The sequence below is a fragment of the Esox lucius genome, chromosome 14, assembly GCF_011004845.1.
Source record: "Esox lucius isolate fEsoLuc1 chromosome 14, fEsoLuc1.pri, whole genome shotgun sequence".
Taxonomy (NCBI): Eukaryota; Metazoa; Chordata; class Actinopteri; order Esociformes; family Esocidae; genus Esox; species Esox lucius.
This window is the reverse complement of record NC_047582.1, coordinates 18,874,543-18,899,929: the sequence shown is the minus strand read 5'-3', so window position 1 is coordinate 18,899,929 and position 25,387 is coordinate 18,874,543. Positions and strand designations below refer to the sequence as shown.

Below are 25,387 nucleotides of genomic sequence, written 5' to 3'. Positions count from 1 at the left end.
TCTGTGTTCAATACAATGATATGTTCTAAAACATCCAATTTAACTGAAATGGTGCTGTACAAACGAACAATTGAAAATCAGATGTGTTGGGTTGTGGGTTGAGGAGTACTGTTTAAACACTACTGTGCTTCTAATAAGTCACCCAAGCCACATTGTCATATCCACCAACTGAGATCAAACCAAGTTTCTGGCAAAATTGTGTTAGGTACAAATAATTCTGGAGCATTGCAAACGGTCAAGCAAACGGAACACGCCTAATTTCTTTGTTTGCCACTGCAGTAGGGTCTTGTCTGCATTTTCCTGTTTGAAAGCATCAAATCGAATGCAGGTGACTGCCGAGTGACTGATCTACAAATGACCTTGCATCATAAATAACCACTAATTATTATTCGTACATCAGTCAGTCGCATTTTACCATGATACATTGCGACTTTGATCCTTTTGAACATGGCCCCAGTCTGTCACATCAAAATTGACTATTTGCAGATTCTCTACCATTGGTCTTTCCCACGTCACACCTCCGTGTTGTTACTTAGGGGCTGTGTTCACTTAGACTTTACATTCTGGAACTTTCCGTTGAATGTGATATTGCTGTACTGAGCGACTAGTTGAAAAATATTTGGTTAAGGACTGGATACACCTTGCCTCACCCACCAAACAGAAGCAAAACTAACTAAAAGTCAATTGAACAATGTTCAAGAAAGTTTTTTGGAAACATACAGTACTGTATATATTATACAACCCCGTTTCCAAAAAAGTTGGGATGCTGCAAAAAATGCTAATAAAAACAGAAAATACATGCCCATTTTGACTTTGACAGGGGCATATTTACTACTGTGTTGCATTGCCTCTTTTTTTAACAATACTCTGTAAGCGTTTGGGAACTGAGGAGACCAACAACTGTTGTTTTGAAAGTGAAATGTTTTCCCACTCTTGCTTGATATAGGATTTCAGCTGCTCAAAATTTAGGGGTCACCTTTGTTGTATTTTTGCCATGCCGCGTAAACGGAGCCGGCCAAGAAGAGCAAATATATCTTACTGAGTGAGTGACTGACTGACTATCCTTTATTAAATAGCGCAGTGGACAGAGACCTGGACCTGCAACCAATAGATCCTGTGTTCAAATCTTGTCAAAGTAAGCATGCAGTAGGATTTGTTCCTGAGTTGATAAAAATTTGGCTGGCTACAACCTTCAGTAGGTGTGTTTAAGTAAGCCTAAAATAAAACTGTTCACGGTTATATTGCGATTTTTCTGGTGGATTTTCAAGTACGCATCTGAGCATGCTTTTTGGGTCAGGATAGACAAAAACTTTGCTGGCAACAACCTTCAGTAGCTACGTTATAGTAAGCCTATAATAAAACTGTTTAGATTGCAACTATTTCTTGTGGATTTTCAAAGTACGCATCCATGCATGATTTTTGGGGTAATATATGCTAGATAAAAACCACTTAGGCAGTAAAAGAGTAGGGGTTTCAATAATTCTCTCATCTTTTCACTTGACGAAAAGGTCACCTATATTAACAGTTATTGTAACAATGTCATTTACAAATGAAATAAAAAAAGGAATGTTTTTGTGCCATGAAATAGCTTTGGCTGTGTTAATTTCATATTCAGTCTTGCTAGCAGTTGCTCAAATCTTATGACAATTCCAAGTAATAAGTTAGATACTAGTAAGCCTATTACTAAAAAGCCACATTTCATAAATGCTATTTGTGGTGGAGGTAAACTTAATAAGAAGCGTTAGTCAGTTAACACAATGCTTAATGGTGTCCAGCGAAATATTCAAACTTAGTGTGATGTTAATGCGTGACAAAATGATCTAATGTTGAGACGCTATACCGACAGTGGGCAGATGTATATCACTGTGGTTTAGTGGTTAAAGACACAGCCTCTCATGTGGGAGACCTGGGTTTGAGTTCAGTGAGGACAGCAACATTTAACACTTTTAATTGCGGGCTGGTTGAACTAGGCTTGCCTGGTTCCTTTTCTAGGTCATTGTTTTCAATGGGTGACATGGCTGGACTGCAGGCAGGCCAGTATAGCACCCAGATGTTGCTCCAAAACCTGTATTTATTGTTCAGCATTAATGGTGCCTTAACAGAAGTGCATGTCACCCATGCCTTGTGCACTAATCACGGATGCTGGCTTTTGCACTGCACACTGATAACAAGCTGGATGGTCCCTCTCCTCTTTAGTCCAGAGGACGTGGCGTCCATGATTCCCCAAAACATTTATTTGTCAGGCCACAGGACAGTTTTCCACTTTGCCTCAGTCCATCTTAAATGAGCTCGGACCCAGAGAAGGCAGCTGTGTTTCTGGATCTTGTTTATACATGGTTTCTTCTTTGCATGGTAGAGTTTTAACTTGCATTTGTGGATCAAGTGACGTACTGTGTTCACAGACAGTTGTTTTCAGAAGTGTTCCTGAGCCCATGCAGGGATTTCCACTACAGAATTGTGTCCGTTTTTAATACAGAGACATCTGAGGGCCCAAAGATCACGGCCATCCAATATTGGTTTTTGGGCTTTTCCCTTGTGTACAGAGATTTCTCCGGATTCTCAAAATCTTTTAATGACATCATGTACCATAGATGATGAGATCCCCAAACTCTTTTAAATTTAACGTTGAGAAACGTTATTCAGAAGATTGTTGCACTATTTGCCTGTGCTGTCTTTCAGAGAGTGGTGAACCCCTCCCTCCTCATGTACTTATAAAAGACTCATCCTCTCTGGGATGCTCTTTTTATAACCAGTAATGTTACTGACCTGTTGCCAATTACTACCTAATTAGTTGTGTGATGTATCACATGTTTATTTTTGCATTACTTAACTTATCCAGTCTCTTAACTTAACCCTGTCCCACCTTTTTTGAAACGTGTTGCTGGCATCAAAACGTGTTGCTGCTTTCAACATCTGATATGTTGTCTTGCATTATTTTCTATTGAATACAGGGTTTAAATGATTTGCACATCATTGAGTTTTGTTTTATTTTAAAATTTTACCCAATGTCCCAACTTTATTATTTGTTTTTACAAGTATACACATACTACCCAAATAAATGTCTTTAGTTTGCATCAGTGGTGCCTAAGACTTTGGCACAGTACTTTAGTTCAGTACCGATAGTTTTGGAACATAATAGACGGGAAAATGGGATGCATCTCAGGTGAGAAGTCCGAGCTCTCCACGGTGTGAGCCACAGCTGATTGGCAGGCCCATCCGTCACTCCACCCCGGAGACCGTTGCGGCTCTAATTAGGATGCTTGGCTTGCCGGCCTCCCAGGGCCAGATCCTACCACAAACACACGATCAAATGACACCCTTTCTTTGTTGGGCCTTGTAAAGGTGTCAGCAGAAGGCAGACTAAAAGCACCTGTTCATTGCTAAGAGCCCTAGAGGCCATTTTCTGCACCTGCTTGGTGTTTTCGTGTCCCTCTCTTGTCCCTTTTGCTACACTGTTATGTGCGTAGCTCATTGTGCAATGTACAGCAAACTGTGAGAAAAGCAGCTAGTAAAAATGTGTTAATTTAATTTCAAAGGACTAACTTAACATGGATGATTTAGCTTGTTCTGATTTCTGTAAGTCAGTCTGTATTGACACCGCTCTGCTGAAAAGAAAACCCACTGTACCCCAGTACATTTTTTTAGCTGTTTGATGATGGTCTGTCCTGGTCAAGCTAGTCTGAGCAGCATGGTCTAGCTCAGGGGTGTCAAAGTAATTTTTCTTTGGAGGTCATATTCATTATTCAACAATGTCCGGAGAGCATCACTGCACTTTCTCCACCTTTTTTGTATTTTTGTAAAAAAAAATTTTGCAATCGGTCTATATCTAAATGCACCATAATGAAAAAGATATATTTTTTAAAATGTGCTCCAATTTATTGCCAAGAGTGTTATTATGTATTCCTCTAAAAGCTTTACACAACTTGATTTGGACAGTTTCTCCCATTCTTCCGTGCAGATCCTCTGAAGCTCTGTCAGACTGGATGGGGAGCTCCAGTAAACTGCGATCTTCATGTCTCCCCACAGATGTAAAATGGATTTCTAGTCGGGATTTGTAATTTTTAATAAAAAAATATTTTTCTTTGAACATTGTGCGTAGACTGATGAGGAAATATATATTTTTAATTCATTTTAGAAAAAGTCTGTAGTGTAAACAAATGTGAAAGAAATGAAACGGTCTGAATACTTTCCGATTGCATTGTAGGTAGCTTTCTGGACAAGTTTTATCTGAGCAGATACCATTTAATGACAGTCTGAAGTTTGGTTGCAAACCTCAAGACAACACCGCTAAATATAACCAATGCAGCAAACATTTGCTTGCAAATATGGCTGCACAAGCAATTTAAGAAAATATACAAACGCATGGCTGTAACTTCAAGGACGACTGTACTGTCTTTGACTGCGTTGAAGAGCTAACGTCAGTCAGACTCTGACAACCTCACAACTCTCATCCACATCCTGGATTATCCACAACCTCAGGCTTAGCCAGTAACATCCACCAACACTATGCAGATACTATGCCAACAGTACTAGGTTGGAAGTCATGGAGGCGATGATAACAGGACTGGTATACCTAGTTTTGAGGAAACATTGGCAATCATTTTGGGTAGCTAGTTGATAACATACAGTCTAAATATCGGCGCTCTCTAACAAGTTCATCAATGCTTCATCCACACCAGGCGGATGTGTATTCTCAACAGCTGGGGACACAATTAGCTCAGAGAGAGCCTGTCAGAAAAGGGAGACATGCTTTTTTTGCTAAGCAAAAATACCTGAAAGTTACAGCTTCACGCTTGTTCTCTGCTATTCTTTCGTTTGCCCAGGGGAAATTAATATCTTATGCAGTACCCTATGTGTAAATAGTTCGTTGTTTTCATAAGGCGTCATGCAAATGTGAAACTCATTCTGTAGGACTGGCATAAAAATACATAAAAAAACTAAATTGTACTAATTTCATAGGAATGGAAAAAGTAATTGTGTGAATTCACTACCAAAGGGAGGAACTGAAAGTGAAAAGCTTGATATGGTACCCGTCCCTATCCAAAACGGCCCTGGCTATTTAGAAATGACCAACCATTGGTGTTTGGTTGTGATTTTTTTTTTCAATCAGATGAATGCAAAACAATGCAAAAACATTTGAACATTCAGTTAGGAAGGTGGCCTAGCTCAAAAATCATTTGTTTGTTGTGATTTTACTTTTTTTGTTGTGATTTTGCATCAATTGGGGGCAATGTAAAAAAGAATCACAGCTATCTCTTATTTGGACTTATTGCACTCAGTTCTGAAATTATTGTTCCATTTCAGATGGTTTATGTTTTCTATTTTATTGATGTTTATTACCCTGGTGGTCATTCTGAAAACAGATTATAAGTGAATAAAAGTTGTTTAATATCCCCACTGTGGCTGGGTTCCAACAGGAATTAGAATCACTTTGCAAAGCCAAAATAAATATGACTCAATTTTTTTTTTAAGTTACCAACCTGGATTTTGCCTAACTGAAAGGATTCAGTGCACAGAAATAGAAGGGGTAGGCTGAACAAAACATTTAATTTCATTCTATTTTTGAGTGTAGTCCAGGTAGATATTAATGATAATAATAATCAGTCAAATCAAAAAGATAAAGGTGTTAACATGCATTACCAGAATGCTGTGACCACCTTTATTTAATATATTTAAAACAACAACAACAAACCAGTGTCAAATGTAGTATCTTGAAATGGTCAGGATTTAAAAAGTGAAACCAGCCATGATTATTGGACTGCCTGGTGCAGGGGTCGGCAAGTTAGTAAATCACTGAACTGATCAGCTAAGTTATGCACTACTTCTAACACAGTTACATACCAGTGTCCATGGACACAAGTGTCTACAGCAAACTGGATAAGAGTTTCTGCTAAATGACTAATATATAAATGCAAAGGCAGGCATTCAGAAAAAACACATAAAAGGCACCAGTGAAAATACAGTGAAAGCAATAGAAAAAAAACACAACAAAGCCTCTTAAAAGACTGTGTGAAGACGTTAACTAAGGGTCTAGACAAACACAGAGAGGGCACTAGAAAAGTACAGCAAACTCTCCAGCAAAAACACTGTGAAGGCTCCAGCTAAAACACAGCAAAGGCTCTAGAATAAACACAGCAAAGGCTCCAGCAAAAAAAAGAGTAGAGGCTTGTGACAAGCATGACAGCTTGTGCTGGTCTATGCCAGGTTCCTCTGAATAGTTACATTTTTCAACACAGTGTAACATGCTAGAGGTTAGTTATTTCAGTTTCCAAAAGTGTTTTTTAGATTCTGAACTGTAGTTTTATGGAGAATATAATGTGCATTACATGATTCTATGACTTGAATTGAATATGAATTTGAGCTAAATGGGTTTGATTTTTAGTGATATAGATGCGTTTGGGATTTGGTCATGACTACAGTGCTGCAGCACTGCAGACCATTCTGTCTGTTGAACAAACCCCAAATATTGGCAGCAAGTCAAGGGTCTTCAGATCTTTGCCTAGCTGAAAATGCTATCCTGACAGAAAGTGTTTTACAAATGCTGTGATAGGTAAAGCTGCTGACATAAACTGTCTCTCAATTGCCTAAATAGCCTAAATCTTTTTTTGCACGGCTCTATCGCTTCCGTTGCCGCAAGAATCCAAGTGTGGCATGTCTATTACACTTGCCAATCAGCTTGTGACACCGTGATACCAGGTTCCCATATCCTAACGGGTTCTCTATGAGAACCCACATTCTAATAGACTTACCTTGATACTCAGTGAGTACACTGGTTTGTATATGTCAAGCGGTTCACTAAACAGAAGTGAACACTGAGATGGAAAAGTTTGCCCGGTGTGTGGATTATAATAAGTCTGTGTGTGAAGTGAAGTCCTCTGGTCTCTTTGAGAACAGGCTACTCTGTGCTTTATGTTTCTGTAACTGCTTACGAAAGGCTCCTTTTTATGAATGGCTACCAGCAGGTTTCCACGAATAAAGAAATACTTTTGAGTGCCCTGAGTGTTTTTCATGTAAGGGGAAGGAAGGAAGTGCTCTGCCCTTTATTCCGTCATGTCTCTGCATGTGTTTAGCAATTGTGCTAAATAAAAGGTCAGAAATACAGTTCTGATAAATGTGGTAGCTCCATAATGGTGTGAGACACTCTGTGAAATACATCATATGCTTACTCTATTTTAGCATGTAAACTTTTAGAATGTCAGACTGAAAATCTGTGGGATCTAGAAATGTTTCATCTTTGAAATGCTACATGACAAAGTCATTTTACCAAAACTTTCTTTTATTCTGTTGTTTTGAAAAATGATCTTTGAAAAGAACTGATTTGGTTCAACATGTGGGCATGTGATAACTGTGCTCTATTCAACCACCTATTTGTATAGAAAACCCGCAAAAGGAACTTGTAACTGACCCCTCCACCTGTGAATTCTCTGTCTATTTTGTTCCCAAAACACATTAACATTTTATTTTTGGTCAAGATGCTCTTATCCCGTGTGACCTATCGGTGACATTTGGGTTTAGTGCCTTACTCTTGGAATTTGTCAACATGTCAGCTCAGGGCTTTGAAACAGCAAATTCCAGATACTGGCCCAACACTAACCACAAGGCAACATCGAGATTCATGTCATCAATCAACACAAAAGGCGTAAATGTTTTGTACCAAAAATTTACCTTGTTCTTCTATCCTCCTAAGTGCAGTTTGCATTTATAGCCTTGCAAAATCACAGAAATTCCTTGCAGGTTCAGTATAGTGAATGATTGAAGCGTTTCCTTCTAAGCATATCTCACCAAGAAGAAAGTCCCTTCCAGGACACATTCACCAGTCAACAACCGCAAGCTTGCAGTTGTTTGACCTAGCGCAAGGAGTTGCTAGAGCATGAATAAGCAAGGGAATAGTAAAACATCTGGTTTGGTTAGTTTACAAAATTAGATTCTCAAAATCAGATTTGTGTATATAAACTTTATGGCAAAGAGACTGTGTCATGTGTTATTCTGGAGGAAAAATTGCATTTCCAGCATTGAGTTTAAGAAGTAAAATACAAACAGTAGTTTCACTGCTTCTCAAGCGTCACAGTAGGTCTTCCCCAGTGCCTCAAGTTGATAAGGCAGGACAATGAGGTGAATGCTTTCTCGTTCCACACACACTCTTGTGGCCTTGACTTTCTGTCGGTCGCTGACCTCAGGGGTGAAGCTATGTCAAGTGTGTTTTCCTGTCTCTGCAGAAACCTTATAATTTATATCAGAAGGGTTTCCCTGTACTCCTTCTCTTCAGAGACAATGCATCTCTATTGAGCTTTGTGCAACAGCCCCCATGGACCACCTTGATTATTTACTTTAATAATCACTGCTTGCATGGTGTCTTGAGCACTTGCCTGTGAAAAGCCAACTGACATTTCCAGTTACGCCGGAGGTGAAAGTATTTTGGCCCGATGATCATCTGAACATTTTGAACATAGTGATGAATGCTTTGGCCTTAATGAACATGTACTCCTTAATTCTCTACCTGGCATAGCCAGGAATGCCTTCTGGCTCCTCTGTAGGTTCCTGCCTTTCTAGGAGGATATTTCTATAGTCACTGTGCTTCAACATCTGCTTTGCTTGCTCTTTGAAATGTAAAGCTGGGTATCTGTTTAACTGCTGATGTAAAAAGGCCTTTATAAAATACATTTTGTTGTTTGATCAATTAATCAGTGGGCTTGTTTATTGACTGAAAACGAAGATATTTTGGATAATTTATATCCCTAAGCCTCATTTAGAAATTCTCAGTCTGATCATGTTAGTGTTAAGAAAACAAATGTACGTATGTATGTACATACACAGTTTTGATTGGCTGATAGGATTGTCTAGACAGAGTTTCTTAAACCCTGGTCTGCGGTCCCTCTGCCGGTGCGTGGAGGAATACCTGCAGGTCCTTGACAAATCCCTCATGAAAATTCCCATTGATTCCATTGACACTTTCTTCATAGAAATGTAGTGAGCAATGATGTCCACTATTTAGTCTTTCAGTGACTGGAGTACTTCCTTTCCATTCTGTGTAGCGCTCACTTCAGCAGTTTGGGCACCAGAAAGCTCATTAGTTCGGAATAGTAGCCAGTTGTCCTGACCTCACACAGTTCAGAGTAGTGGGTCCTCACCAAACAAAGTTCAGAGTAGTGGGTACTCACCAAACAAAGTTCAGAGTAGTGGGTACCACAGAAAGTTCAAAATAGAATCTAGTTGTCCTTGACTACGAGGCATATGCCTCAACACTGCTGTATATATCTCTGATTACACTTCAGGCAACTCTAATAATGTTCACAGAATATCAGGATCTGGCTGCCAAGTGAAACAAAAACTGGTACTGTGTTCAAATGCATTTTACAATCAATAACATTAGCCAAACATATTTCAAGTCAAACTGCTGGTAACTTGTGTATCTGCAAAAACACCAGATACATGCTTTGAAACTCGTAAACTGTTGATAAAACACATATTAAATATAATAACGATTTGTGCATTCAGAGTTTTGTGCTTAAGATGCTATTAAGCCACAAACCATGGAGGCTGTGCAGTAAGCTTGACTCTTATCCCCACCTAGTTTTCTGTCTATATCTGGCTAGCTATGTGTGTGCCAAAGGTTCACCAGAGGCGACATTTTGTCTCTCATATGTATTTGATTACATCCAGATGTCTAGTGTTTTCTGCTTGACCCCTGTTCAGTGCATTGTATTGTTGATACTTAATCTCATTTCCGGACACTTCTTCCCAAATTCGTGGAAGGTCTTGTGGAACAGTCTTTCAAACCTAGCCTTCATTAGCCAATAATGATAGACATTGGTTTAATCAGCTTAATCTACCAACCAGTCATTCACCGCAGCAGCTGAGAGTACAGCACAGCTAAGCTGTCTCGATAGATACAGCTCTGACTTCGGAAGAACAAGGCAGTTACTGCTTCATTAAAACATGTTCATTGTGATGAAATTATGTCACTACAGTAGCTATCTTATTGAGGGGACGTTGCATTTCATGGTAATACCATTGTATGATATTATCTCATTAGCTTCTCTTATGTATTACGAGGTGGCTGGCAAGAATGGATATAATGTGATGTAAAGTGTTTGTTTACATTAACAAATGTTAGAAACACAGCTGCAGTTTTTTGATTGGGAAAAATCTAAAGAACCCAGTATTTTACTCAGTAAGTGGACTCCCATAGGGTGGTGCGGTTACTTCTTAAAGGCCAGCTGAATGATTGCTGTGCCAGGCTCACGTGTGCCCTGATAGCCTGCTGACGAGGTGTTAGTTAATACCTGAACACAGTTACTGTAGTGTAGTCGTTCACCTCAGCTGTACTCTGAAACAGATATTATCCACTGAACGCTCACAGTAAGACTCTCACGTCTGCTCTGCAATCTAAGGTGAGACTGCGCTTGTCACTTGGGGCTGTTGTCAATCACAATGTGCATATTACAATAGGGTGCCCTGCCTCACAGAGGGGGAGGAGAGAGGGACAGAGCGATATAATGGAGGTCAGAGAGGGGTCAGGCCTCCAGCTTCTTCTTGTGACTGAAGGGACAACACTGTTTTTGAGCTGTGTGGTCACTCAGAGATGAGAGACCAGAGGGCCAGTCAAACAAGGTGATTGAAACTATGCTGTTTTTATTACCTGTGGTAAAAGATAGATTTGTTTCTACCTGACTGGCGGTAGTCGGAAACGAACGGGTTGTTTCCCTGTGTCCTTTTGAGTGATTTATGTTCCGTCGTATAATGAGTGATAAAGTGGCAGTTTGTGCTGTGGTAACCGGGGGGGAGGTAATTAATCTGCTGGAGGTTTTCCCTAAACACTTCTGAGATCTGTTTGGGATTTTCATACTAATAGTAGAGGCTAGGATTTTGTAAGGTTAAGATGATTGGTGGTCTGTACTTAAAGGCAATGTGGGACGCACCTTTGGTTCTCTAAATACCTGTAGTATATACGCAGCATTAAGATGGCCTATCCTGTTGTTCACCTGTGACCTGGAGTACATAGACAACCCTAGACTTGCCCCTCCGTGGTTCGGGCATTTCAGCTGATCTTGGATCTGTGTCTATGGACAACTGGGAGTAGCTTCAGGCTAGTCAAGCTAGCGACAGATAGAGCAGCTGCTCCTTGGCTCGCAGGCAGCACGGCAACTGGCCCTGGGCCTACACACACACACACACACACACACACACACACACACACACACACACACACACACTCATGCACACACCTTATTATCACATCAGGCCTGTATCATTGGATAAAATTACTCCCGTCGACCGTCAACCAGAAAATGAGCCTTCAGATGTGACTCATTGCTTTTAAGAGCCCCTAATCTGGTGTGTGTGTGTGTGTGTGTGTGTGTGTGTGTGTGTGAGGGACTATGTCACTGGATTAGCCGGCAGTAGGAGTTTCCATGAGGGTTCAGAAGGGTCATAAAGGTTATTGACGTGGTAATTTGAGCTGTAGCAACAGTCCAGCTACCTTAGTGATGACAGTGCGGAGTGTAGCGCCGTCCCGGCCGTACTGACTCCCTACATGGGGTCCCCGTGGCGTGGTCCCAGGTGTAGGCGTGAGCGCTGTCGGCCTGTGTGTCCAATGTCCTCACATTCACAGAGAGTGTCTCTCGGAGACGGATGCCGGGTGTCTTCTCTGTTTTGCTTCGGGAAAGAACGTCTCTGACCTCCACTGGGATGTTTTTCAGGAAAGATTATCGACGTTAATGTTTATATCTCCGATTACACACACTCTGTCATTATGGAAGAATGGGCTTGTAATTGCGAGGCACGTTTTTCACCGGAGCTGACACACACACACACACACACACACACACACGCCAAACACATGCATGCTTATGCTGTACTGTACAGACAGTCACACACAGTGTATCTACTGGAGGTTGCATCCCTTCCTCTGGGCTCATGGCGATCACATGCTTGCCTGAGTTTGAAGTCCAGATCTCTCACTCGCTCACACACACACAAACACATGCACGCACGCACACACACACACACGCACGCACACACACACACACACACACACACACACACACCATGTTTTCATGACCATCACTTTCACTGCCAAACCTCTAACCCAGTCTAATCCTAACCCTAACATAACCCTAAATAAAATCATCCAGGAAAGTGCCCCCTTGGTGAATGCAAGTAGTGAGTCTTCCCGTCGAGCGCCATAGGGTCAGTTATTTTCTGAAAGGGTTGGCGTGGTGCCAGGCAGGCACTGACACTCAGAGAAGTCTCCCTCATCCTGCCAATTCTGCCTCTGTGGCTACTGAAAGTAGTCTTAGTAGGATGTTAACTTTTGGACTAGTTCTTCACAGACGCTGGCACCGGAGCATAATGATGACTATGATACTGAGTTACATTCAAAAAACAAAAGCCAAATCAATATAGAGAAAGAGCTCTCGGTTTTCAGCCATCATTTCCTGAAGTGCATCAACGGCCTGTTGCATATTGTCTATAAATGAAGTCAGAGGTGTAAAGTACTCTGTGCACATTGCATACATTTTTCACCCTGGCCAGACATTTTTTCCTGTCTGAGAAAATCTATCGTCAGTGTCCTTGGTGTGTCTTTGCATCTGTTTAAAAAAAATCCCTCTTCCTGGTGCAGTGGGGGTGCCCTTTTTACTTCTCATCGATAGATTGAACAAACGTCCTATTTGACAAGGCTGCCTGCTGCCTGGCTCCCACAGCCCTTTGATAGGCAACATAAACACGTTTCATTCCATCAAATGAAACTGAGAAGATGTCAGCCATTGGCTGTGCTCCAGTGATTGACCCTGACACAATGTCTCCCCCTTCTTTTCACACTCCTTGGCTTCCTGTCTTTCTCTGTGTTGCTGCCTCTTCCTACCGCTGTCATATACTCAACCTCACGCACCTGCCTATTCAGGGTCATAACGTAGAGTTTGTTCATTTTTACCACAGCGCCGATGAAGTTTATGTTTCAGTAATGAGAACAGAACAATTCCAGCACTGTCTAGGAGATGTGGATTCGTTCAGAACCCTGAACCAGAACCCTGTTAGCAGGAAGGCCATAGAGCTGTAGGCTATTATTTAACATAATATAACAGCCAGTTATCCACTTAACATGGTATACAATGTTACTTAATGTGAGAGGGTTACAGTCAGACATTTCCCCTGTTGTCTCAGACTAAATGCATATGGGCGCATTCACATTACTCTGAATTTATCATGTCAACGTAATTTAATTATAATTAATTATAATCTAATTTCAATAAGAGAGAATAGTCGTTTTTTCAGTGATGGGGGACCAGACCTTGCTTTTTGTTATGTCATATTAAGGCAGCTGAGTCACTGACCACTCAATTACAATTCAACCAACTTCGCCTATACTAATTACAATAATACAAGCCACATGGAATTACAGTTTACAGAGATAATGACACACTCTCTGTTCATTGCAATTCCATTAACTTTATTTTTAACAATCTCTGATCAGGAAAATAAACACAGTTTGCAGAGACAATGATAACCCCCTGTCTTTGTGTTCTTCAGGCGGAGCTGACGGGCATTAAATGGCGGTGTTACAGCTTCCGTGGCGGGGGCGAGTACGGGCCGGTCATTTCGGCGCCGGCGCAAGATGACCCGGTGCTGCGCAGCTTCATGCGCTGCGTGCAGGCCAACCTGCTGTGTGTGTGGCGCCGCAAAGTCAAGCCTGATGCCAAGGAGCTGTGGATCTTCTGGTGGGGAGACGAGCCCAACCTCTCCGACATCATCCACCAGGAGCTGGAAGGTGAGCCCAGCACTAACGAGCACTAACGAGCACTAACGTGTTCGTCTTCTCCCCTTTCTTCGTTTGCACTTTTGTCATGAAGTGGACTTCATCCCACGTACAGTTGTGAGCTCGCTTTGTCCCGCCTCTATCCTCATGTCCTCCGGTAGACCACGCCCTCTCTGGCCTGGTCGCTTGTGGACCTTGAGGGAGACGCATGGTCAGGCATTTTATTAAGAGCACTCATGCATCAGGGATGTGCTGTGGGCCCATTGACTTGGAGGAAAAAAGGCAACGTTTAATGAGGTGTAGCGTTGTGTTGTACTGTGTTCTGTAGCGTTGTGTTAGGCCGTGTTGTGAAGCATTGTGTTAAACTGTGTTGTGTAGCGTGGTGTTAGACGGGGCTGTATAGCGTTTTGTTAGACTGTCGTGTGCTGTTGTGTTAGTCTGTGTTGTGTTAGTCTGTGTTGTGTCGTTTTGTGTTAGTCTGTGTTGTGTCGTGTTGTGTTAGTCTGTGTTGTGTCGTGTTGTGTTAGTCTGTGTTGTGTCGTGTTGTGTTAGTATGTGTTGTGTAGTGTTGTGTTAGCCTGTGTTGTGTCGTGTTGTGTTAGACTGTTTTGTGTAGTGTTGTGTTAGTCTGTGTTGTGTCGTGTTGTGTTAGACTGTTTTGTGTATTGTTGTGTTAGTCTGTGTTGTGTCGTGTTGTGTTAGACTGTTTTGTGTATAGTTGTGTTAGTCTGTGTTGTGTCGTGTTGTGTTAGTCTGTGTTGTGTCGTGTTGTGTTAGTCTGTGTTGTGTAGTGTTGTGTTAGCCTGTGTTGTGTCGTGTTGTGTTAGACTGTTTTGTGTAGTGTTGTGTTAGTCTGTGTTGTGTCGTGTTGTGTTAGACTGTTTTGTGTATTGTTGTGTTAGTCTGTGTTGTGTCGTGTTGTGTTAGACTGTTTTGTGTAGTGTTGTGTAATACTGTGTTGTGTTGTGTTGCGTCGTGTTGTGTTAGACTGTGTTGTGTAGCTTTGTGTTAGTCTGTGTTGTTTAGTGTTGTGTTAGACTGTGTTGTGTAGAGTTAGACTGTGTTGTGTAGTGTTATGTTGTACTATGCTGTGTAGCGTTGTGTTACACTGTGTTGTGTAGCGTTGTGCTAGCTCAGGAGTCTCTGTGATGAAGCACATAGTAACAGACTCCTAAGTGGATTTTTTTTCTTGCCGTTTGGATCCTTGTATTTGTGAGTGTGTGTGTATGTGTGTGTAGTACCCAGAGATATCTCACCTGAAAGAGTGCCACTGTCAGCACTATCACCTCTATTTATAGAAACATTTGCATTATCTGGCACCGCGCTGCAGCAGCAGGGAACTCTAGCTTATTGACTAAAGCCAGGGAAGAGCCTGAGAGGGAACCAGAGAAGGAGGGAACGATTGGTTTGTCAAAAGGTTTGGCTAGTAGATGAGAGAAAGGGCCCAGTGAACATGAGAGAGGAACAGAGAAGAGGAGGAGGAGGAGGAGTAAGTGAAGAAGACACGAGTCGAGAAGAAAGGTGACATGAAGCAGTTTGGCATGGATCAGCGTTGCTGGATCTCGTTTAGGATCTTGTTCAACTTGTTTATACGTGTGTCTTCCCTGCTGTGGTTGGAAACATACTCTACATAATGAAATGACAGATTTGTAACCGCTGCTGTTTATATTGGAAGGATGAGGGATTCAATTCATTTTGAGTAACAGATATATTGTATTGACAGTGCATCAGTAGGGCACAAATTCTGAAATGGCCATCTTTGAAATATAGTGAAATGCGTTCTTGCAAAATTACAGCTATCGATTTTCATGAGAATGTGGATTATTCATCACAGTTTATGGTGACCCTCTTGATATGGCCAATTAAGCAAAGTCTCCGTTGTTGTGGAAGTTTTATTGTCAGAAGCCACAGAGAACACTCCCACTGCATCACATTATTGTAACATTGCTGCTGTATTTCACACATTTACCCTCTGTTCCAATGTTTGCCTTGAGCCCTATTACTAGTTGAGAATATAGCACCTTAGAAGTGAGAAATGAGTTCTTCATTACGGGGTAGTAGATTCATGTCATTATTTTCTAATTACTATGCGGTAATAATGTGTCTGAGGGAGGCTTGAGCACCATCAAGATGTCATACCTTCATCCTGACCTTGTTTCAACCCAGGATGTTCTTTAATACTGACGCTGAACCCAAGAGACCCTGTTTGTAACCCCCACTATGCTTCTGGAATCAGAAGGTTAATTACACTGATTAACAATACATGTAACATATCATTGCGAAGGCTAGCTAAATGCTTAGGAGGGCATGCAAAAAAAAAAGTCTCTGATACGATCTATTTTCAGGACACAAAGCTCATGAAGTTATAGAGGTAAAAAACAGTTTGAAACATGAAAATAACATTATATTATTACACGGCAACGGTCATGACCTAGGAGATTATTCAATGTTGCTACCAAGAGAAGATTTTTCCAGAAAACACTTACCTAGAAAGCTAGCCAACCAAATGCTCAACTAAGACATGTAGCTCTCAACCATTTCATTGTAAATTCCATACTGTAACGGGATCAGGCGGCGTGTGTCTCAGAACCCTCCGATTCCTTGTCTTTGTCTATTTGATAAGACCCCATGTGACTGGGGACTGCTGGTGACAGGAGAAATGAAGAACCCAATCTACCATAATCTCCAAACATATTTCAAGTCAAACCGCTGGTGTTTAAAAAATACCTATGCATATTTCTGTATATCAAGCCTTTTTAAACCCATTCAGCAGGAATAGAATCATTGGAATGAAATAAATCATGTCCGCGGTGGTGACGGTATTAACCCCCGGCCGCTAGTCACCCCCTTCCCTCCGCAGAGGCAGTCCACCAGGGAAACGCTCGCTGAGCGCGGGCTTGGTCCCGTGTGTGTGTTGAGGCAGGGGAACGGGAGGGAAGGTCGGGTTTCCTGCTTATCAGATGAAGCGTGGGAGAAAATGAAGCGGTGGGTTTAGGTGTGCGACCAACGGTTAGTGCGGAGTGTTGGCCTGCCCCCCTTTTCACCCCCCCGTCCCTCCATTCCTCTGAATTCACCAGGAGCACACGGGCTCCCAGACCCTGGGTACCCCACAATCCCTTCTCCTCTCTAGCCTCCTTCCCCCCTCCAATTCTTCCTGCATTTTTCCTTGGCATGTGTCCAAATGGGGAACTCTGCAGCTGGCCGGGAGGCACAAGGAGCCAGAGGTCGAGGGACCTGAATGGAGCTAAGGACAAAGACCTGGTTACATTGTTAAGGTCTGGAAGGGAGAGCCCCTCAAACCAGACATGAGAAAAGGCTTTAGAGAAGACATATATTGTTAGGCAGTTATTTTTAATATCATATATTACCATCATATGTTTGTATATTGTTTAGCTTGCGATGATGCCTTGAATTTTTTTTTAATTCCCGGCTGAATGTTATACATTGTTTTACGATGCAATATTATTAGGCAGTGTTAATTGGGCTGCTACGATTTCTTATGGTGACGTTCAGATTTTAAAATGGTAATCAGGTTTCATGCCGTTTTTACTTCATTGCTTGTATTTGCAAAACGGAGTGTGTGGTTTTCAGAAAATGTCTAGTTGACAAAAGCACTCTAGTAATATAATTTCTCTGTTTAATCTGTATTATGCAATCCATCAGAAGGATTGTCCTGTGACCTAGCCATGGTCACTGTCTGGTGGGCTGGGAGGGGCCCTTTCACTAAGGACTGATTCACACTCATTGTGGTCCTGCACTAGGATGGATGTGGAATATCTACTATGCTTTTAGTCCTCTGCAATGTTTACAACATTTTCACTCCAAATTTCATAGCACACAAGGCAACATGCTACACAAGGCATGGACCAAAGGCAAAGAAACCCTTACCTCGCAGAATTTCTCACGACAGTGGAAAGAATATAGAACTAATGGCGTATATGAAGTAAATACACTTACAAATAATAAAGACACACTAATAACACTAATAAACACTAATGAAGATAGTGATAATATAACAGAAAGTAGGCTACGTAAGGGTGAATTCATACTAATGTATCTGTTATACTGGTACATGGTGCAACAGTCCACACATACTTGGTCTGCGTTCAGGTATTATTGTCTCTGGCCTTAGTCCGTATGACATTGTCAGTGGCTCAATGTCGAACCAGTGGAGTGTTTAAACATCCTTCCCAGTGCATGTAGTGCTGAGATTAGCCTCCCCAGGGTCTCCAAGACCTGCTGGAATTGCCCTATATTTTCTCAATAATACTGCTTTGTGGAAATCTCTTATTTCTTTCTTTCCTGAGATGACTTTTTTTTTTTTTGGAAGAGGGCTAAATCTGATCTATAAATGGATGTTGGTAAAGTGGCAGTCCTTGTTCCTGTGGGGAAGTGATTTATCGTTGTGTGCCGAGGCCTAGAGCTTGGGCTGTGTCATGCGTGTGCAGTGAGCTGTGAGGGGACATGCTGAGAGATGAGTCACTGCAGCCACGGTCGGACGGTCAGGTCCACTCTGACCGTTCTACATGGGAGCTACAGAACTGGACATGATTACCGCAGAATTAGGTGTTTATGTGTGTGCCTCTGTGTGTGATGTACAACTAGGCTGCGGTTTGACACACTGGTCCCAAGTTATTTTGTTTAGTTTGTTTGGTAGAGTGTGGCGGTCACACTGCACAGATTGTGGGTGTGATTCCAGTGAGGGGGCATATATGATAAATAATAATCATCATCATAATATATATAATGTTTATGTGTGTAGCGGTGGTTTCGTGCATCACCCACATTAGCGCCCCATTGAGAACCACTAGCCCCTGAATGCAGCTCAGCAGCTTCCCATAAACCAGGCCCACCTGCTCACAATCAGGCCTCAGTTAGCGCAGGATAAAAGGGGCCTAGAGAAGAAGCTCAGAAGGTAAGCAGCAGAAGAACAAGGGTGAAGAAGAAAAAAAGTATGACTCCAAACACCGATGCACTGCGTCAACACGGGGGGATGGGGGGCTGTTGGAGCTTCTTCGGAGCCTGTACCTCGGCAATGCCACCGCTGAAGCTGCCCAGGTGACAACCCCCCCGCCCCCCCCCCCCCCATGGCTGTTTGAATTCCTCCTGGTATTTCTGTTAATAAAAACGCCCTCCAAGGCCCTGAACACTTGTCATGTGTCCAATCCCTGTCCCCTCGCTCCATTACAGTGAGTAAGTGTATGCACTCTTGAAAAGAGCGTTGGCTAAAATGTAATATTTTGTCCTCTTGTTGGGTCAAGGATCAGATTGGTTGTTTAGTGGATATCTGTGGACTGTGGGACAACCAGGTTGTGTAGGTGATCCTGGATCAGTTTTCGGGAGCTCCGCTGTGATGTTAGCCCTGGCAGCCTGCTGAAGGCTGTTATGACCTGATGGATGACTCTGAGCGCCAGTCACTGCTGCTCCTGCTCCCCCACCCGAAAAGCATGTAGCCAAGGTGAACGAAACGAGGAAGGCAATGAATCATCTCTTCATGTCAGGATCGGCAGCCACCAGCTCATTCACTCACGTGAAAATACTATCAACTTATTGAGTTAATACACTTATTGATTAGGATTCTGTAACTGGAACCAAAGGCTTTTCAAGCACATCAAGCACTGTAGCAAACACTCAGCTTTATCGGACTAAACACTCCTTCCTGGCTTATCTTGTTTGTTTTTTGTTCAACCATCAATTTTCCATGGAATTGAGAGCAAGTAGCAAATGGAAGCTACAGTACTGGACATGATTACCACATGATGACAGAAAGTAGGTCATCAAGGGTGGTAATAAAGACCAGGATTGGTATCAGTCGCATGGGAGGGGGTAACAAAGATGGACGCACAACAAATGGATTAGGCCGACAATGCTGAGAAAATAATCAGTGAGAATATAATTGTGTAAAAAGAGAGGGAATGAACGGAACAGATGACTGGAGGCTTCCCAGTCACAACAACAACATGGAAACACGTGTCTGAAAAAGTAGAAGACAGAGGTCTGTTCTGTCACGAGCAGAGGGCTAGGGCTAATGGCTCTGGTCCTTAGGAGTTAACTGCCTGCCATGCTTTGTGAACCCACAGGGGTTGTGAGTGTGTGTGTATTGGTAATACACAGTGTCTGTGCTGTTGGAGGTTTTAAGAATCCCAGGCAATTGTTCTCTGAAATAAACAATACCAAATGTGTCTGCAGGTTCTTGTCTAACTGTGATCACAGTTTAGTCTGTTGTTTAGGCTACTGTCCTGTCTCACTATGATCACAGCTCTTAAATGTGGTATATAGTGTAAGCTACTGTCCTGTCTTACTGTGATCACAGATCATGTATGTAGTCTGTAGTGTAGGCTACTGTCCTGTCTTACTGTGATCACAGATCATGTATGTAGTCTGTAGTGTAGGCTACTGTCCTGTCTTACTGTGATCACAGATCATGTATGTAGTCTGTAGTGTAGGCTACTGTCCTGTCTTACTGTGATCACAGATCATGTATGTAGTCTGTAGTGTAAGCTACTGTCCTGTCTTACTGTGATCACAGATCATGTATGTAGTCTGTAGTGTAGGCTACTGTCCTGTCTCACTATGATCACAGCTCTTAAATGTGGTATATAGTGTAAGCTACTGTCCTGTCTTACTGTGATCTCAGATCATGTATGTAGTCTGTAATGTAGACTACTGCTCAATTCCCAGCCACTGCTCTACCAGCCATAATGTCATCCATGCATAGGATTATTCTAACCTATATTTATTTGGCTATAATGTTATCTGCTGGATAGGATTATATTTACCCGACTGCTATCCCTCCGCTGCCAGGATCACCGATATTTCTTAAGAACCAACAAAAAAAAACCATTATTATATGTTTCTGTTATTTCATTCGTCTTTGTTAACCCTTAAAATCCCAATGACCGCACCGTGTCATTGGTCTTTACACATTAAGACCATCATGACAAAACCGAGGAGAGGACAGCTCTAGGGATTGTGAACACGGAGGTATGTTGTTCTAGGCTGTGCTCCATTCCTACTGGCAGCTCGGCTTGTTCAAACAATGACAGCACTAAACCCTCCCCTCACTTAGTGGACGCGGGCAGCAGTGATCTTACGGATAGTTCTGTGATAAACGAATAGTGCATCGATCACTGAAGTCCTAGTTGAACAGGGAATTTGACACATCGTGTACATACATTCTCAGCAGGTAAAGGAAAATATGCCCCCCCCCCCCCAGATTGAAAATGTTACGTGTGGGATTCATAGGCTTCATTTACTAAAATCTATCTAGCTAGTGTCTCCGAACAGTTTGTGGAATTATTTTCTTTCCTCTGACCCACTCTCCTCTCTTCCTCTGGCCCACTATCCTCTCTTCCTGACCCACTCTCCTCTCTTCCTCTGGCCCACTATCCTCTCTTCCTGACCCACTCTCCCCTCTTCCTCTGGCCCACTCTCCTCTCTTCCTGACCCACTCTCCCCTCTTCCTCTGGCCCACTATCCTCTCTTCCTGACCCACTCTCCTCTCTTCCTGACCCACTCTCCCCTCTTCCTCTGGCCCACTATCCTCTCTTCCTGACCCACTCTCCTCTCTTCCTGACCCACTCTCCCCTCTTCCTCTGGCCCACTCTCCTCTCTTCCTGACCCACTCTCCTCTCTTCCTGACCCACTCTCCCCTCTTCCTCTGGCCCACTCTCCTCTCTTCCTGACCCACTCTCCTCTCTTCCTCTGGCCCACTCTCCTCTCTTCCTGACCCACTCTCCTCTCTTCTTCTGGCCCACTCTCCTCTCTTCCTCTGACCCACTCTCCTCTCTTCCTCTGGGCCACTCTCCTCTCTTCCTCTGACCCACTCTCCTCTCTTCCTCTGGCCCACTCTCCTCTCTTCCTCTGACCCACTCTCCTCTCTTCCTCTGACCCTCTCTTCCTCTGGCCCACTCTCCTCTCTTCCTGACCCACTCTCCTCTCTTCCTCTGGCCCACTCTCCTCTCTTCCTCTGGCCCACTCTCCTCTCTTCCTCTGACCCACTCTCCTCTCTTCCTCTGACCCTCTCTTCCTCTGGCCCACTCTCCTCTCTTCCTGGCCCACTCTTCTCTCTTCCTCTGACCCACTCTCCTCTCTTCCTCTGGCCCACTCTCCTCTCTTCCTCCGACCCACTCTCCTCTCTTCCTCTGGCCCACTCTCCTCTCTTCCTCTGGCCCACTCTCCTCTCTTCCTGACCCACTCTCCTCTCTTCCTCTGACCCACTCTCCTCTCTTCCTCTGGCCCACTCTCCTCTCTTCCTCTGGCCCGCTGTTGGAGACACAGCCGCTGTTTCAGTGATGTCACTACCATACATCATGTGCTAAATATATCTCTCAGAGCAAATCAATGAGCAGCGAAATAAAAGGATGGATGAACAAATTGAGGGAGGGAGAAAAACACTGGGCTCTTCCCTTTTGACAGCTTTTCATTCTTTCTTCCCCTCAGTATATTCTTTTGTCTTTCCATCCACAAGTTGCCGTACAGTTGCATGTTATAGACAGCTGCTGGGAGATGTGACCTAGGCAGGGGAGTTTCCTCTCCATGCACCCACCAGCCTGCATCACCACTCTGGAATGTGATGCCCCTAAACCAATTCCATTCAGTCTAAACAATATTATCAGACCTTGTCTGGATGCACATGGAATGGTTAACAGGTTATAGTGTGTCTGTGCTTTGGCAGGATTTCCTGTTCATGTTTCTGACTTGGCATGATAAGGTGTTTGTGTGTGTGGGTGGAGGTAGGGTGTTATGGAGTGATTTTAGAGAAAGATTGTTGTGCTGTAAGGAAATCATAACTGACAGTATGATGGGAGATTTCATGAGAGACAGTCAATAAAGCATCAGTTCAATGGGGTAAAGAGGGTTATCTGAAGGAATGGGCTGAAATAGTTGCTGTACTATGGACAGTAAGGTAACAGGTTTGCTATATACAAATACATTTTTAGTTTTCTATCTATTTACATATGTGGTTTGCTTTGTGTTGCTAGTTAGAGCAGAGAAATGAAACTGAAAGTTAAGTTTGAAAGAAAAAGGCCCATGGTTTTTTTTATCTGTAAAATCACAGTGAACTCTTATTTAATTATTCACAATCAATTATTTAATTATTTTGCAATTTTACAGATTAATGAATGTGTCATTGTTTTTCAACTGTAGTTCCTACAATCATTAGTCTTTAGAGTCTTAAATCCCTAGATACTGGAATCACAGCTTTGTATAATATACTCTGCAGACACACAATACCGCCACGGTAATGTGTCAAAAGCGACGATTGATAACCTGTCAGGCAATCAGAAGCGTTTGTACCTTTTTAAACTGTAGAATGTTCTGTATTGTTTCCCTGACAACAATACACTTTCCTGATTGATGTATGTGATTTTTTTCACATTATATTTTATGGTGTGTTAGCTAGAGACATTTTATTTCTAATTCATATCTTAATAAATCTTGGTATTATTAAAATGTAATGTTTTTTTTTTTCAGATATATTTTTTATGAGAAAGTGATCTTCACTCAAATATGCTGTAACCAAAGTGCCTTTAAAGTGCCACAGTCATACATAATGTCTGAAAAACTTCATAGTCTCCTAACTTCTAGTGAGCAATAATAGCAATAATAAACTATACAACTGCAATGTGCTCGGTTAGTTTTTAGAGTCTTCAGGCCCCTCAGATCCTACAGATGCCTGGACCCACCTGTAGTTACACTATCACTCCATTTGGTTTGTCCTCTTAACCAGTAGGTTTAACCAGATATTATTAAAGGCTTCCCTCCCCAATGATATATCCATCCTCAGCCTTTTCCGTATCAACGGTTTTGAATTGGCATCCCTCTGCGTGCGCCTCTGTCTCTGCCTTCTGATAGGCCCTCCGTTCCCTCCTCTTGTCATTCTTTCATTCCCTCCCCCGGTTGTTTGGTTGGACTGTGATGTCAGGGCATTACGTGACTGGGTGCTTGGAATAGGGAACCCTCACAACATTTAACAACATGGCCATGCTTGTTCCTGGAGGTCGCCTCCAACCGCAGAGATCGTGAGGGCAGCTACAGAACAGAGCAGGGATGAGTAATACCCCGAGTTTAGGTCTGAATTGTGAACTAGGTCGCTTCCTGACACATGTCACAATGGGACTTTGAGGGAGCAGTCATGTAGAAAGGGGAAACTACGGGTAATTGTCGCCAACAAACAGAACCTGTCGAGATAATTGAGATCCAGCTAAAGGAATGCACACTGCCGAGAGGAGTGAGACGGCTGCCTACAGCCTCAGACTTTTCACAATTTGGCCCTGGCTGGTGAAAACATGAGTCACAAGTGGAAAATGCAGATTCCATGATAGCAAAAAAAGACAAAGTAAGAAGGAGTTGGGAGAGAGGGCAGCGGCAGGGGTAAGAGGGAGGAAACAGGGAAGGAGGGGTCTGTAAGAGAGGGAGGAGGTATAGGTAAGAGGTAGGGAGGGTGGAGGGAGTGAATAGGGAGGAGGGAGGGAGGGAGGGAGGGAGGGAGGGATTGTTATTAAGTGAGAGGAGAGTGAGAGACAGAAAATAAAAACAGAGTGCCGAAAAGAGCAGAGCAAGTTGAGGAAAAACAGCCTCAGTGATGTTTATTCTACGTACATTTGAAAGGAGGGACTGAGTGTCTCTGATTTCCTCCCCCTCGTCTCCTCCGGCAGGCTGTGCAGGCGTGGTCTGTGACCCCGTGAACCCAACCAGTGTGTGTGTTAAAGTGCGGCAGACAGAGATGGACAGATAGAAACAGAGAGAGAGAGAGATGAAGAGAGAATGTGTGATGACGAGGTAGAGGGAATGACGGTTAGAGGGGGAGTGTAAGTTTCCCTCCACAAGCTTTCAGTTTAAAAAGAAAAGCCACCAACTGAAAGAATGAGGCCTTTGTGTGTGTGTGTGTGTGTGTGAGAGAGAGAAACACACACAGACACAGAAGTTCGGAGAGAGGAAAAGCAAGAGGAAAAGAGGGGAGGAGAGAAAAAAACTGCAAAAGGAGGAGAGGCGGGACAGAGCGAGTGGCGGGTTAAGGGGGCGGGCCACGTGGTGGGGTGTAGTAGATGTCTGCCAGTGACAGGGAGGAGGAAGTACCAGCCCTGTTCACAGCTCCTGCTGTACTTTGTTGTTCGTGCACTGTCATGGAGAGGAGAAATGACTAATCTAGGGAACACTTTGCCTGAACTGATAGCCGAGATACACACTGGCAAGGTTGTGGCATTGTGTTCCTTTTCAAAAAGATGAACCATTTATTCTGACAGCACAGGATAATTAAACAGAACATTATTCTGAGCAATCTGCGATTTAATGTGTAGTTTTAATTGACAAATCAGTTATAGTTAACACTGCTTTGAAGTTTCATGTTTTTATGAATGTTGCAATTAAACGCCCTAATTAAGACTTCAAATTGTAGCTCTCAAAAATCTTATTGGAGTTCTAACTGCTGACATAAACGTAAATCTGAAATTGCATTATTATTGAACAGTTTCATGGTACTACTTACTAGACCACTTTACAGGAACACAGTGGCATTGTTATTGAACGGTTTTCTCATTTTTCTATCTGTATCTCATTGCATGCCTCAGATCACACTGCAGTGGAATGACTGGGGTGTTGGACATACGACACAGATCACACTGCAGT

The 25,387-nt window shown here is 42.8% G+C and overlaps 1 protein-coding gene across 5 annotated transcripts in view; it reads left to right on the top strand.

Moving 5' to 3' along the window:
* Positions 1 to 25,387, top strand: part of LOC105015080 (mediator complex subunit 13L) — a 102,950-nt gene that overhangs the window by 12,719 nt on the left and 64,844 nt on the right. For all 5 annotated transcript variants that reach the window (XM_013137106.4, XM_013137105.4, XM_013137104.4 and 2 more), the window contains exon 2: positions 13,531 to 13,768. In XM_013137106.4, coding sequence (XP_012992560.2) covers positions 13,531 to 13,768 — 238 coding nt within the window. The remainder of the gene's footprint in view (positions 1 to 13,530; positions 13,769 to 25,387) is intronic.